Source organism: Melanostigma gelatinosum (assembly GCF_949748355.1).
Source record: "Melanostigma gelatinosum genome assembly, chromosome: 6".
Classification (NCBI taxonomy): Eukaryota; Metazoa; Chordata; class Actinopteri; order Perciformes; family Zoarcidae; genus Melanostigma; species Melanostigma gelatinosum.
The window spans coordinates 4,468,393-4,481,588 of NC_136639.1; the positions used below are offsets into that span (position 1 = coordinate 4,468,393).

General features: G+C 42.3%; 2 protein-coding genes across 2 annotated transcripts; one reads left to right on the forward strand and one right to left on the reverse strand.

The window, feature by feature from the left end:
- Positions 1-4,431: 4,431 nt before the first annotated feature.
- On the reverse strand, positions 4,432-7,528 carry LOC306778839 (transcriptional regulator protein Pur-beta). The gene has a single exon (XM_079270546.1). It carries the CDS (start codon positions 7,514-7,516, stop codon positions 6,563-6,565), a length of 954 nt encoding a protein of 317 aa, XP_079126672.1. The 5' UTR covers positions 7,517-7,528; the 3' UTR covers positions 4,432-6,562.
- A 608-nt stretch (positions 7,529-8,136) lies between these two features.
- LOC306778837 (histone H2A.V) lies at positions 8,137-10,910 on the forward strand. The gene is made up of 5 exons (XM_079270544.1): positions 8,137-8,256; positions 9,256-9,333; positions 9,459-9,572; positions 9,694-9,823; positions 10,001-10,910. The coding sequence occupies exons 1-5, from the start codon at positions 8,155-8,157 to the stop codon at positions 10,060-10,062; spliced, it is 486 nt and encodes a 161-aa protein (XP_079126670.1). The 5' UTR covers positions 8,137-8,154; the 3' UTR covers positions 10,063-10,910.
- The last annotated feature ends 2,286 nt before the right edge of the window (positions 10,911-13,196 follow it).

Here is a 13,196-nt window from a genome sequence, read left to right on the forward strand (position 1 = left end):
ATGACACCTACGGAGTTGTTCAGCAATGTCAACAATCTTTTGACCTCGAAGCAGTAAGCTGGTGCATCCTGTGCATAGAGGGAAAGGGAGGGCACAATCCATTCATCGTTGAAGTATTTTTTCACGCAAAAGAAGGCAGAGAACGCTGTTTTTAGCCTCTAAATATGGAGATTTACAGCTTTTCTGTTTTACATCATATTCAACCAAATATGTTTGGGTTTACACTGACACACACACACACATTTTAAAGACATGGCCCTGGACTTTGAGCATTTTCACTGTTTTCACGAAACACAGCAAAAGCGCCCTCTTTAACGCTGCTACGGTCGATTAAACATGACAAAGGGCCTTTTACGGCGGCCAAAAGGTGACAAAGTATCATCGGTTGACCTTCCAGCGGAGAAAACACATTGCAGAGCCGTATAAGTTTCCCTACATTACAGCTAGTTGTCCTCTTCAGTGGAAACATTCAGAGTCCTTCCCCTCAGTGGCTTCCCTCACTGCAGCTGAGATGAACAGGTTGTGTGATGCGCATTGCCTGTTAGCTCCGTAGTCACTTGAACTCTGGCGCTGACATGTGGTGTTCAAGCGGCATTGCCGATGTGGATCATTTTTAATAAAGAGACAGCTCGCCTTCAAAATAAAAGTATATATGAAGTCATATTTCTGCCACTTTCCCACAACTGAATAAATCAGCCATTGGTGCATCTGTATGGAAAGATAATTATATTATCAATTTATTTATTTAATCAAGTCTTCTTAAGCTATTAAATGAGATCTGCTGGTTCTATGGCCTCAGTATTTGTCCTCAAATGCAAGTGTCAAAACACAAGTGTCACGCTATATCGTCATTTAAAATGGTCAAGACATTAATAAACAGGTTTCATCAAAGAACTTGTCATATTATGAACCTGTGGTGCGATTATTGGGGGTGGGGGGGCTCTTATTTTGGGGCAGTTTCCTATCTTGACTATGATCACCTTTGTATCTTTTCACTTTGAACTTCTACACTGATTAAGCACACAAAGAAAGGAAGAAAGAAGTGTGTGTGTGTGTGTGTGGGGGGGGGGGGTAGAAAGAAAAGCACAGAGGATTGGACTGACATTGAGTGAGAAGGAGGGGGAAGATACACACAGACAGATACGATTGTGTATGTTTGATCTCAGCAGTTCAGTTCGGTGGAGTCGAGCTGCTCACTTTTCCATTCATGCACGGGATTGAGATGACGCTGCGTCATCGGCGTAGTAAATGTAGTTTGCCTGAGCGTACGGCAGAGAGCATTCATCACACATGGCAACACGGTCTAAAAATAGCTCAGGAGGCCCTCATTCACTCATGGGCCAGGCGAGGGATCCTCTGGTCCAGATTCGATGTGTGCAATCGCCTCGGTTACCTCGCGCTTTCCTCTCCATCGTCCTCCTCAAACCTTCTCTCATCATCAGCTTCGTCCTCATGAACCTATTTTCTTTTCTCTTAGCCTCTCCACCTCTTTCTGCTCTTTTCTTTTGGGGATTTTGCAAACCAGCTGCTGATGGATTCTGTCAGGCAGACGAAGCAGAAAAACAAATAAAAAACCTTCTAATAACCCAGAGAGTCAGAACTAGGGCCGGGCGATATGGAGAAAAGCCTCAATATTGATATTACGACAATATTGTAGGATTGACTTTTGGTGCTTTCACAATGAGATTTTCGATAAATAATCATCAGTAATGTGGATATAATGACTAAGTGGTATGTTGTATGCTCAGAATGACGGATGGGCCGGCTTAGCGTGGCCACCAGGACACCAGGGCCGTGTGAAATAATCCGCCCTCCTTTCACTGGCACCCGGCTCAGCGTGGTATGATGTGCCCTTGAGCTGTCCTCTCCACACACAGAGCATCACTTTCACATGGCACTGATGTGGTAAAACATCATCCAGACAAGCCTTTTGAATACGCGTCAACACTTTGTCAAAGAGGCAGTCATGTTTTCAGCTGTAGCCTGAAGCTACTGGCTCAGAGATTCATGACGTAGCATCATTGCAAGGCTGACGCATGCAGATGAAGGTCATTCAGATGCTTTGTGTTTTCTGTTGATGTCATGTGAGAACTTGCAGAAAGCACGAACGTCTCTCTTCATTCTACATAAGATTGGGAAACTGGGGATTGTATGAGGTGTGAACCTTCCTGTCAGCGTCACCACACAAGGGTCATGACACAGATGTTTGGAAACCAGTTCAAAAAACTTCATCAGCAGACGCCTTTTTTGCATGAAGCTATATTGTGAAACAGCCTCATAGTGCATGATGGCATTTCATGTTTTGCATGCAAGATCAGCATTTCTCTCCATGTTTTTCCCATCTGTGCTGCGTATGCATCACCTCGTCGTGGAAAGTAACTAAGTACACCACCAGCAATTGACCCTAAGTCCCGCCCCTTGAACTCAGACTGGCCAATCATGGCGTAGAGTCGGAAAGCTCTGTACAGGATCCGACAACTAACCCGACTCACTCCATAGCCTCGCGTGCGATCATTTGAGAGTTTGTCCATGTTCAGGCTGGTTTAGTGGATTTGGAGCTAGTCATGGTGAAACGTTGCCACGTCGGGCCTTTCACATGTCGCCCTGTTGACCTGCACCACGCAGGCCTGTACACGACGAGGTATTTTTAGGCTTCAGGCAAACCTCAGAGGACACAGAGTCGGCCCTGTGACTCCACTTCAAACTAAGACAAAGGCCTGTGGGCCTGTGGGCCGGGTGGAGCGGTATGGACTTCATATTGGGTCAGTGGTGGAAGAAGTATTCTGATCTTTTACTTTAGCAAAAGTAGAAATACCACAGTGTAGAAATACACTGTTACAAGCATTCAAAATATACTTAAAGTACCAAAAGTTGAAGTACTCATTATGAGGGATGGCCCATGTTCAGCTATCATAACGCATATTAGATTATAATTTTTTTGAAATGTGTTCATCACTTCAATGCTGCAGCTAGTAAGTGTATACATTTAGCTGGTGATACTCATGGACTGTTGCTTATTTCTCCCTCTTTCCCCTTTTATTTCTTCTCGTTCAGCACTTTTGAGCTTTTGTTTTGAAAAGTGCCCTTAAAAGTTTGCTTTCTCAGACATCATCATATCAAATACCTGAACCTGAACCAAACTGCACACTGCATCTGTATCGTCTTCTTCTAGTGCGACTAAGTACATTTATTTAAGAACAGTTTTGAGGTACTTTACTTGAGTATTTCCATTTGATGGTACTTCCTACTCCACAGAGGGCGATATTGTACACTTTACCCAACTCCACTGCACTGATCTGATGGATCTGGCCTGCCACTGTTACTTTGTATATGAAACACATATGATCAGCATTGTTGTAGATGAAACTACCCAACAGTGAATCAGTAATGTGTATATATGATAAATGTAACTCTGAATGGGGCCATTTTGTGTTGTGAGTTACTTTTTATACCTTAAAGTACAATTTGCTGATGAATTGTATGCACTTGTGATGGACTACTTTAACATTATGTTATTAAGACTTTCCCTTCACAAACGAACATCTCAGCTTCTTCCACCACCGTCAGTATCTGAAACATAAGCAGACATTCATATACCTCTGCAGAGTACTAAGAAATTGCATCAGTAAAACATACAAAAATACCAACAAAAATCAGATTACAGCAAGTGATTTCACTGACACGCCTCCAACCAGAGGAGGATATCACCAGCTGTTACCTCCTGTCACTCCAACAGACAGAGGTGAGTTTTACATGCTGTCTGTTTTATGTTTTATGTTCTCAGTGACACTCTGCTGGAGATACGCTTGTCCGTCATTCTGTCCCTTTTAAAGTCAGTGCTGTGAAGAGCACTGAAAACAATGTGCTGGTGTAAACTGTCTTTGCAAAATATGTCAAAGTTTGAAAAGAAATGCAAAACGATGTCAGTAGTTTTAAGTATGAACTCATACAGTTGAAAGCTCTGGAAAAAAGTTAGCATTGGGAATTGGAAAGTATACAGTACAGTAGTACATTTACTCTACTTGTATTTTATGTTACTTCTACTGAGCAAAGTGAAATATTGTACTTTTTACTTTTACATTGACACACAAAATGTAAAACTGTTTTCTGCTTCTTAAAATGTGGATATTTGCTGGATAATTTACTGTCGTAATTATAAGTTATATATATATATATATATATTTGTGTTTTGGGCAGTTGGTAGAAAAAAAGATTTAAGATGCCTTCTTGAACTTTGTGTTTTTTCTCTTCTTTTTCATTTGATGGACATAAAAATGTGTATTCGTTGAGAAAATGACCTGCTGGATCATAAATAATTAAAGTGAACTGTAAACATCTCAAGATAAATTGTATCACCTTTATTGCACTCAGCCTGTGAAGATAAAAGGACCTCCAGCCTGGAGTGGGAGGATAAAAAGACAACACTGCTCCTGAGCAAAAACCTTTTTTATTTCTCGTTGAAAGGAACTTAGAATATTACAGCAGAACACACATGACTGAAACAGCTGCCATTTCACGTAACACAGTACAGGAAGAAGGATGTAGCTCAATCTCATGTGTAATATTATATATATATATATATAGTATATTTATATGAATATAAAAGAAAAAAAGAAACTATTGCTCCCATGTGTTTATCTTTTTCATATGGCATTTCTCTGCGGTGTTGAAGTGGGTAAAGTCAAACGGTTTACACACCAGTGGGACAATGAAAGTGACATTTTCCCAAAGCGCAGGAACTCTGCGGCTCTTTTTTAATTTTTTTAATTGTTAGACTGAGAAGTAAACGTTAAAACTTTTTTCCCCATTGCAAGAAATAAAACCGCTCTCAAAAATGGATAAATACCATCATACAGCACTCAGAATACGCAAAAGAAAAGAACACAAGGCAGCTCCGCGTAAGAGCACGCATGCAAAAACAAAAAACAAAGTAGCATATTTGTTTAAAAGGAGCACTAAAAGACAAAATGTGGATGATTGCAGGTGTTTCTGTTTTGCGTCGTATGGCAACTGATGGAAAGCCATGTGACAAAACACATGGAGTGAAACGAGGGGACAACTCGGTGCTGCTATGTAAAGTGAACTGGAGTGCTGAGTGTTTGCTGACAAACTACTTCAATGAAGTTTCTAGAAATTGCTATAACATACTTTTGTTATCAATTTATCTTAATTTCCACTAAGGAATAAAAGAAATGTTAGGAAACACAGCAGGTATGAAATATCAGCCCTGGACAGTTGCATCCGAGTTTAGTGTTTTAAATACGGCACTTTACGCAGCATCATCGAATAAATGTCTCACATTTCTGAGACATATTTCAATAAATCTCTTTTGAAAAATAATTCTATCTATACTTGATCTTCTTAGTAAGTAAATCTCTTCCAGTATATATATATTTTCTTTTTCTTAAACGGTACAGCACCCACACTGCGTGATTGAGGACCTAATTGTTCTTACAATCAGACTGAATATTGCTTCAGTCGTTAATGGTCTGAGTTCAAGATTAAAGGATCCAAATGGCGCACCCTAAATAAGTCAACAAGGTCGATTCCCGCGAGGACCATCGTTAAAACCTGGCAATATTAAGCTTTTGCTCAAAAAAAATCGCGCCCAGTGCTCGAGGCCTCAGCTCACCGTGTCGGGGGTCAAACGTGGGCCTGCGTCATATGAGACGTCATCAGTTGCCACAGACGTCCCGACTGCAGCAACTGGCTTCACCAGATCTGCACAGGCACAGGGTAATGCTGATATACCGCAAAAATACAGATCGGAGGCCCTGAAACATAAAAGGAGCCGTTTCAGCTATCGGAGCAGGAGGTTAGCACCCGAGGGGTGCCCAGGAGGGAGTGAAAGAGGTCATTAGGACCCGTTTGGATTGTCCAGAGAATCCGAACGAGCCGTGTGCTTGTAACAGAACACCTTACGGCACCTCGCTGGGCTGAGTGGATGTCCTGAGATGCCAAGGATGCCCCTTATAGCCGAGTCCGGCTCTGGGTGTTGTGGGTCTTAGTCTGGGCAAGCTGCTCCTTACAGGTCATTTTTAGACAAAAACACACACACAGAGCCATGTTTGAGTGATACAGGCATTCTGTCCCATTTCCCCACCTGCTGGTATTGTGAGTATGTCACACGTCTCCACACTTCCTTATTATCATCAAGCAGACTACAGGTCAGCACCAGGTGAGCTCTTACCAGTGGATATCACGCAGGAAGTGGGTCTGGTTCAGCTACTGCTGTAGCACTGTCAAACTTAATTTGCTGGGCTAACGTTACATGTGGAGGTTATCAAATAGAATATATATATTTAGGGTTTTTATACCAATGGGGAATCTCATACAGGAGCTGACTGCTGCAGTCTGCACTCATTTAGCTATAACATCCACATAAACTTTAGGACATGATTCTCTTATATAGACAGTAATTTATCAGTCAAATATATTTACTCCCTTGTTCTATAATTTTAAAGTTCGATTCGTCATGCACAGAATAGTCGTTCCTATCTCTCTTGTTTATCGCCAGGCTTTGCATCATGTTGTCAGCTTCCTCTCCTCCATCCATCATCCATCAATCGTCGTCCACGTCGTCGCCCTCCGACTCCTCTCCGGCTGTCCTCTCGTACATCTTCTCCCTAACCTTCTCCTGGATCTCCTTCATCTCCTCGGCGTAGCGGCTGAACGCTCCTCCGAACTTGCCCCACGCCTTGAAGGGGATCGTGATAGAGTTCCTGTAACTGGGCTTCACTTCGCTCACCCGCAAGAAAACTCCGTACTTGTTGGACCCGACGTCGAAGAAGAACCGCTTCGAGTCCACCATGATGGAGGTGCCCTCCGGAAGCTCGCTGTAGCCCCCAGGCCCTCCTCCCCCTCCGCCGCCGGCCAGCTCGTCCTCATCCCCGCCGTAGTCGTCTATCAACTTGGCCAAGGCGTCGCGGAACTCTATTAAGCCTTGGGCCGGGAGTGCGATGGTTTGTCCGGCCTGTAGACCGGCCCCGGGGATGCCACCCGATCCAACGCCAAAACCGGGGCCTCGGTTGACGGTCTGCCGGATCCGGAGAAAGCGACCCCGCTGGTTCTCCTTAAGGTCGAGGTAGTATTTTCGGTTCTCTCGCACCAGGAACTCGCTCTTCAAGGCCCGCCTAGGCCCGGTGTCATCACCCCCACCACCGGATGATTGAGCGATCTGCTCCGGGGTGCTAGGCCCGAGCTGGGCGTAGTGCTCTATGAAGTCCCCCAGGTAGTCACGGAACTCCGCCGCCACTGACATGGAGAGGGTCAGCCGACTTTTAGAGCCCCCGGCGCCCACCTCGGCAATTTTGATGAACCGGCCTTTGGCGTTTTGCTTCACGTCCAGGTAGAAGCGTTTGTTCTGAATGTCCAGCCGCTTCGACGCCAGCTCCTGGGTCTCCACTTCCCGTTGGTAATGCTGAAATCCACCGCCGCCTCCGCCGCCGCCTCCTCCCCCTCCGCCACCGCTGCTGCTGCCTCCACCGCGCTCACTGCCACTGTCCCCATCCGCCATCTTCGCCACCAGCAGCCAGTTTCTCTGCGTATCTTTGACCCCCACCTTGCCTGTGAAGCTCGCTGAGGATACCGGACGGCTGGTAACTGGGCTCTGATTGGCCGCTGCTGCTGCCAATTACAACATCAGCTAGAGGGTTCGCGTGTTCATTCGCCAATTGTCCTGTCTGTCATTATAACGGCACCGCCTCCTGGATGACATTCACGTACATACTGTACTTGCAGTTCATAACAGCTCTTTACGTCAGTATTAAACCCATGTGAAACGACTATCTACGACCGAGAATGTGTCCGGTGGTCACTTTACTGCTGGCATAATCAGTTTCCTAACACAGTTAGCACCAAACAAATTGTATTTGAAGAAGTTGTGAGTGTCATTGTACTGAAAATCAAGAGTTAATTCCAACTACGGCCTCCTGATTATGTATTTTGTACATTTTTGGGATGGCTGCCCCTGGAAGGACACTCTACTCATACTGTCCCGCCTACTTTTTTGGTTCCGTGTGCAAAGGCAGGCACGATGATCTTGGGGTGGGGGATGGTTGAATGTTCTGCAAGCTGTTCGGCGATTGGTCGAACAGAGATTCGAAGTAACAAAACACAATCTGATTGGCTGTTTAGACTCCCACGAGGGGTAGAATGCAAAAGATTTGCGAAAGGGTTTATTGTTTCTTTGCTTTCGGGAGCCGGAATTGTTTGCTCTCTACTCAGTTCTACAATCAAATAACGCGACGGAAAATGGTATGTGAGCTTCGGTTAACGCTAAATGGTTCACCGGGGACGTCGGTACAATCGTACTGCAATTAACGTGCAACTGTAGAAAGTGCTGTTTTGAATTTGAACTGAGGGAATTCGACCAGAATGTGTGGTTAAAAAAAAAAGCTTGATAAAGAGCTAACTATCAGCTAATACGTTAGCATTAGCGTTAGCGTAACAAATCCGAGTTTTGATCTTTTGGTCCGTTAATTGCGACATTATATTCGCCTTGTGACGGATGGTTCCTATTTGGCAAAGGTGTAGAGGTTAATTATAAACTCAAAACTCTGATTCATACTAAGTTTTTTTTTTTCACTCTGTGTAGCCTCTGAAAGGTGGATTAGCAAGCTAAGTTTAGCTAACGTTTTTTCAGTAGCCTAACGGATTGGTCAACGTTAGCAGTTTACCGTGAAGCTTGTAAACTACTATAATGCAGTAAAATCGACTGTGTAGTTTATTTACGCCGAGGTGATTGTGCGAGGCAAACTTTTTAGCCGTTGAAATTCGTAGATGAAAACTTATAAGTCTGTTTAGTGTTTTGTCGCGAGGTCATCCATCTGACCGCTTTTCACGATTTTTGTCAGAATTGATCTGTGTTTGGTTTCTCAACTTAAAAAAAATTGGTTTAATATCCGGTTTTATGCATGTAAATATCTGGTACCGGTTATTGTGACCGCCTTTAATATGCTATGTTACGCATATGATTGGCGGGAAAGTGATACCAGTTTAACCGGGCATCTGTAACGTTGCCTATGGGAGTGTTTACTTGTAATTTACCACTTCATAAACATATATTTGAAATATTTTGAAAAACTCTTACCGTGTCTACTAATTTGAACATATGAGATGTTTTAGTACACGTTGTTTTGTTATGGATGATTTATTTCCAGAAACCAAACATTACAGCCTCACACTTATCTGTGCTTGCTTGCTACCTTTACTTCCCACTCTGACTTCTATTGTTTCCTATAATCACCCCTACAGGCTGGTGGCAAGGCAGGAAAAGACAGCGGCAAAGCCAAGGCCAAAGCAGTGTCTCGCTCCCAGAGGGCTGGGCTGCAGGTAAATCTCTTTCAATCTATTTATGTCTGTTTGTGGCTTAGCTGCATATGTTATGCGGCACGCACTTCGAGTTTAACCCCCTTTTGTTTTGCTCAAACCAATGTTCCATGTCTGTTTCCTGACAGTTCCCAGTGGGTCGTATCCACAGGCACTTGAAGACTCGCACAACCAGCCATGGTCGTGTAGGAGCCACAGCAGCTGTGTACAGTGCAGCTATCCTTGAATACCTCACCGCTGAAGTAAGCATCCCTCATTTTGTGCATGTTAGTAGTCAACAGTGGCTCTTGATGTCGCACCATGCAAATGTTTCTGCGTGAGATGGGGCTGTTTTTTATTCATTTCTGTCGTTTTTGGTCTCAGGTACTAGAGTTGGCGGGCAATGCCTCCAAAGACTTGAAGGTGAAGCGTATCACTCCCCGTCACTTGCAGCTGGCCATCCGTGGTGACGAGGAGTTGGACTCCCTCATCAAGGCAACAATTGCTGGAGGAGGTGAGCGGACTGCTACATTCTTGTCTAGTTTTTGTCTTGATTGTAAAAACATCATACTTGCTTTTTAGGATGTTGGTGTCAATGTACTCTAATTATCTTACTCGTTCCGTACTAATATTCACAGCTCTCTTTTGCGTGAGACATTTAATCTCACCAATGTTTCTATTTTGTCTTCAGGTGTCATTCCCCACATCCACAAATCCCTCATTGGAAAGAAGGGCCAGCAGAAGACTGCATAAATGCCATGTTGAACATACATTTCGGGGCTTAGGCCTTGATAGGACCAGGAGTTCACATGTGTTCTTTTTTTATTAATATTATAGCAAACGAAGAGTGATTGTTAGGATTTGTGTTGTAATATTTTCCCATAACTAGAAAATAAAGTACAGAAAACCCTTAACGACAAAAAAAAAATCCCTTTGTATGTTCTTGTAGAAGGTTTGACTGGGGATTTCATGATTATTTCAAATAACTCTGTTCAAGTGAATTTGTTTGATTGGCCTGGGACTCTGTAATGTTTTATACTGAAAAAATAATTGTTAAAACCGTTTTTATATAAAAAAAAAACAAGTTGTATTGTGGTTATTTTCTTGAAGTTATAATATTTACTATGTTTCTAAAATTCTTTGTTTGGATAGCAAATTGGGTAACAGCTAAATGTGAGATGGCGCTTCTCTCCCTTGACTTGCTGTAATATTTCGAGCTGCACATGGATAGTGATGTATTAATAGTTGTTTTTTTGTTGAAAAGTCATTGAAAAAAAAAGTTATTGCAACCCTCTGTCCAGTGTTTAGCGTCTATAGCACTTCAACAAAACCAACTAAATGTATTAACCTTAAAGTGATGCGTGGTCCTCGGCTGCTGGGATCCTCACAGTGAAGCCATTATCACAACTATAGAGTTGGTACCCTGATCTTTGGAGACCGGTTGAACCGTGTCTGCTTTCAAAATGTATTCACAGTACCTAAATGTATGCACAATGTCCCGAATATGAGTCATTACCGTTTTTCAAGTAAAGAAGTCCAACAAGCTATGTGTTCAGGGAAATTACATATTTTATCTTTGAATAAATATCCATCGCATGTCATCATTGGCTTGAAACAACTCCTGGAATTATTTTTGCAGTTTTGAATATGCTGGTGATAGCACTGTCTAATAATACATGAATGAAAACTGCAATAAGTTTGTTTTTTAAATATTCACATTTATGATATTTTAGGAATTAATTCAGTAAGATAAATTGGTTATTAATTGAAAACAATTGCATTTGAGTGTTAATGTAAATGCATGTAAATTTAGATTTTATTTAGTGAGTAACCTTTAGAGTAGTGTCAATTCAGCATTTGTCCTGCAGGGGGAGCCACTTGCATTCACAATAACATCCTGAGTCAGTAAGAGATGTACAGTGCATAGTATTCTTCTTTCAGCCATCTAGATCTGCACCATACATGCATCACATATTCAGAGAATATATCGTTTAAAAGCTCCATGAAGCAAACAGTGAACATTGTAACAATACCCTAGTGAGCATGTTTAATAATACATTACAGAAATCAGATGGATATGAAATATAATTTTATACTACAAATGTGGAGATGAATGTCAGTATATAAATTTCTCATTCGTTAAGCCCCTTAAAATGCATCACTTCAAATGAGTTTCTCACACACTCACACCAACACAAGTAAACTGTAATTGTCTGAATTTCTCATGCTGGCTGTGACGAACTGTGTCGCCAGCTGTTGATTTTCAAGTGCACAAAGAATTTCCTCTTTCCTTCCACTAGACGAGGAAAACAGTTTACATGCAGTTGTTGCTGTTTGCTTTTTATGATTTATTTAGCAATAATGGTGTTGCTAGTGGTGATTCTTTTCAGAAGGGCACTTGGGCTGTTGATGATGCTTTCAACTGTCTGCGGAGACACTTAGAGCTCCAAACTTGACAACTTACAACACAGCTCGACAACAACTTGACTTCAGTCAATATTTGTGGAGGGAACAGTCGTGGAAGATGAATTAAAATCCTTTACTTTGCTGTTGAAAATCACTCCTTTAGAAGAGCAAGTTCTTTTCAATCCTCCGGGTGAAACGTTGTCTCTTTTCTCCAGAGATGCTGCATTAGTGTAATTAAACGTGAAGTATTTGAAATATCCACAGTGGAAGCAGTGCTATACAGTAGCTTCAAAAGAGATCCTGTTGCTGAGTTTAAACTGCAGCGATGCAGTCACAGTGAGGGGCAAACGTCGTACTATTTCTCAAATCTTCTCACATACCCGTCTGTTGAAAAAACCTCTTCAAATAAATCGTGAGAAAATATCATGAATTCACAATGAGATGCTTTTCTTTCTCTTTTCTTGTTTCTGAAAAGTTGCCATATGTTGCTCAGAATAACCAGCATGCCGAGAAAGAGTCACAAAATGCAATCTATTGGTTTTGTGTACATGGACACGAAAACAATGCCAATGAAAAGTAAACTAGGATCATATTTCGTGGTGGACACATCACAAATTAAACTCATCCTCCCTTTCTGGGTGGGACTCATGACCTACATATTGCTAAAGTCACAGGACATTTAATCACGAGACCGGTGTTTGACACCAGCAGTCTCAAAGTGTCGTTGGGTTTTTGTTGCCTAAACTTAAATGCACGTACTTATTTTAAGCCCAACCAACATGTTTTTTCTAAACTCAGTTTTGTTGCCTAAACCTAACTTTCATTTTGCAACGTAATGTCGTTCCGGCCGTGAGCGTGTGTTGTAGCAACACACTGCTTATAGATATTGACACATTTTATTAAAAGAATCAACAGTTCGGGAAACATGCTTATTTGTTTTTCTTGCTGTTCGATGAAAAGATCGATCCCACTCTCGTGTCTGTACGGTAAATATGAACTTGAAGCTAGTAGGCGCTTAGCTTAGCTTAGCATAAGGACTAAAACGGGGAGAAACAAGCTAGCCTGGCTCTTTCCCAAGGGGACACTATATGCCTACCATCACCTCTAAGGCTCGGTGATGATTAATTCTTGGCTCGACAAATGTCAAACGCTTGCTGAGTATATTCAAGCTTTTTTGTATTCATCTTTAACAACCTTGCGCTTGCAGCATTTCTTTATTTTCATAATCACTCATGAGAAGCCTTTTAACTTTTGCTCCCTGACAGAAACTTAAAGGAGTCTAAATGGGTTTACCTCGGCATCATGCTCTTCTCTTTGTGTCCTTTGCAGTGTCAGAACATCTCTTTGTTGTATGAGCTGCAAATGATGTGGAAGAGATGAGCGATGAGACTGCAGCAGAACAAGCAGCTGCGAGGGCGAAAGCTGTGGTTTATTAAACCAAAGCATTGTTTACTCGTGTCTGACTCAGAGGTGTAATGACT

Bases quoted from the DNA above. Each gene is read 5' to 3' on its own strand.
- LOC306778839 (XM_079270546.1), bottom strand. From the start codon at position 7,516: ATGGCGGATGGGGACAGTGGCAGTGAGCGCGGTGGAGGCAGCAGCAGC.
- LOC306778837 (XM_079270544.1), top strand. From the start codon at position 8,155: ATGCAAAAGATTTGCGAAAGGGTTTATTGTTTCTTTGCTTTCGGGAGC. The intron at 8,257-9,255 runs GTATGTGAGCTT...TCACCCCTACAG, and splicing joins AAATAACGCGACGGAAAATG to GCTGGTGGCAAGGCAGGAAA. The intron at 9,573-9,693 runs GTAAGCATCCCT...TTTTGGTCTCAG, and splicing joins TTGAATACCTCACCGCTGAA to GTACTAGAGTTGGCGGGCAA.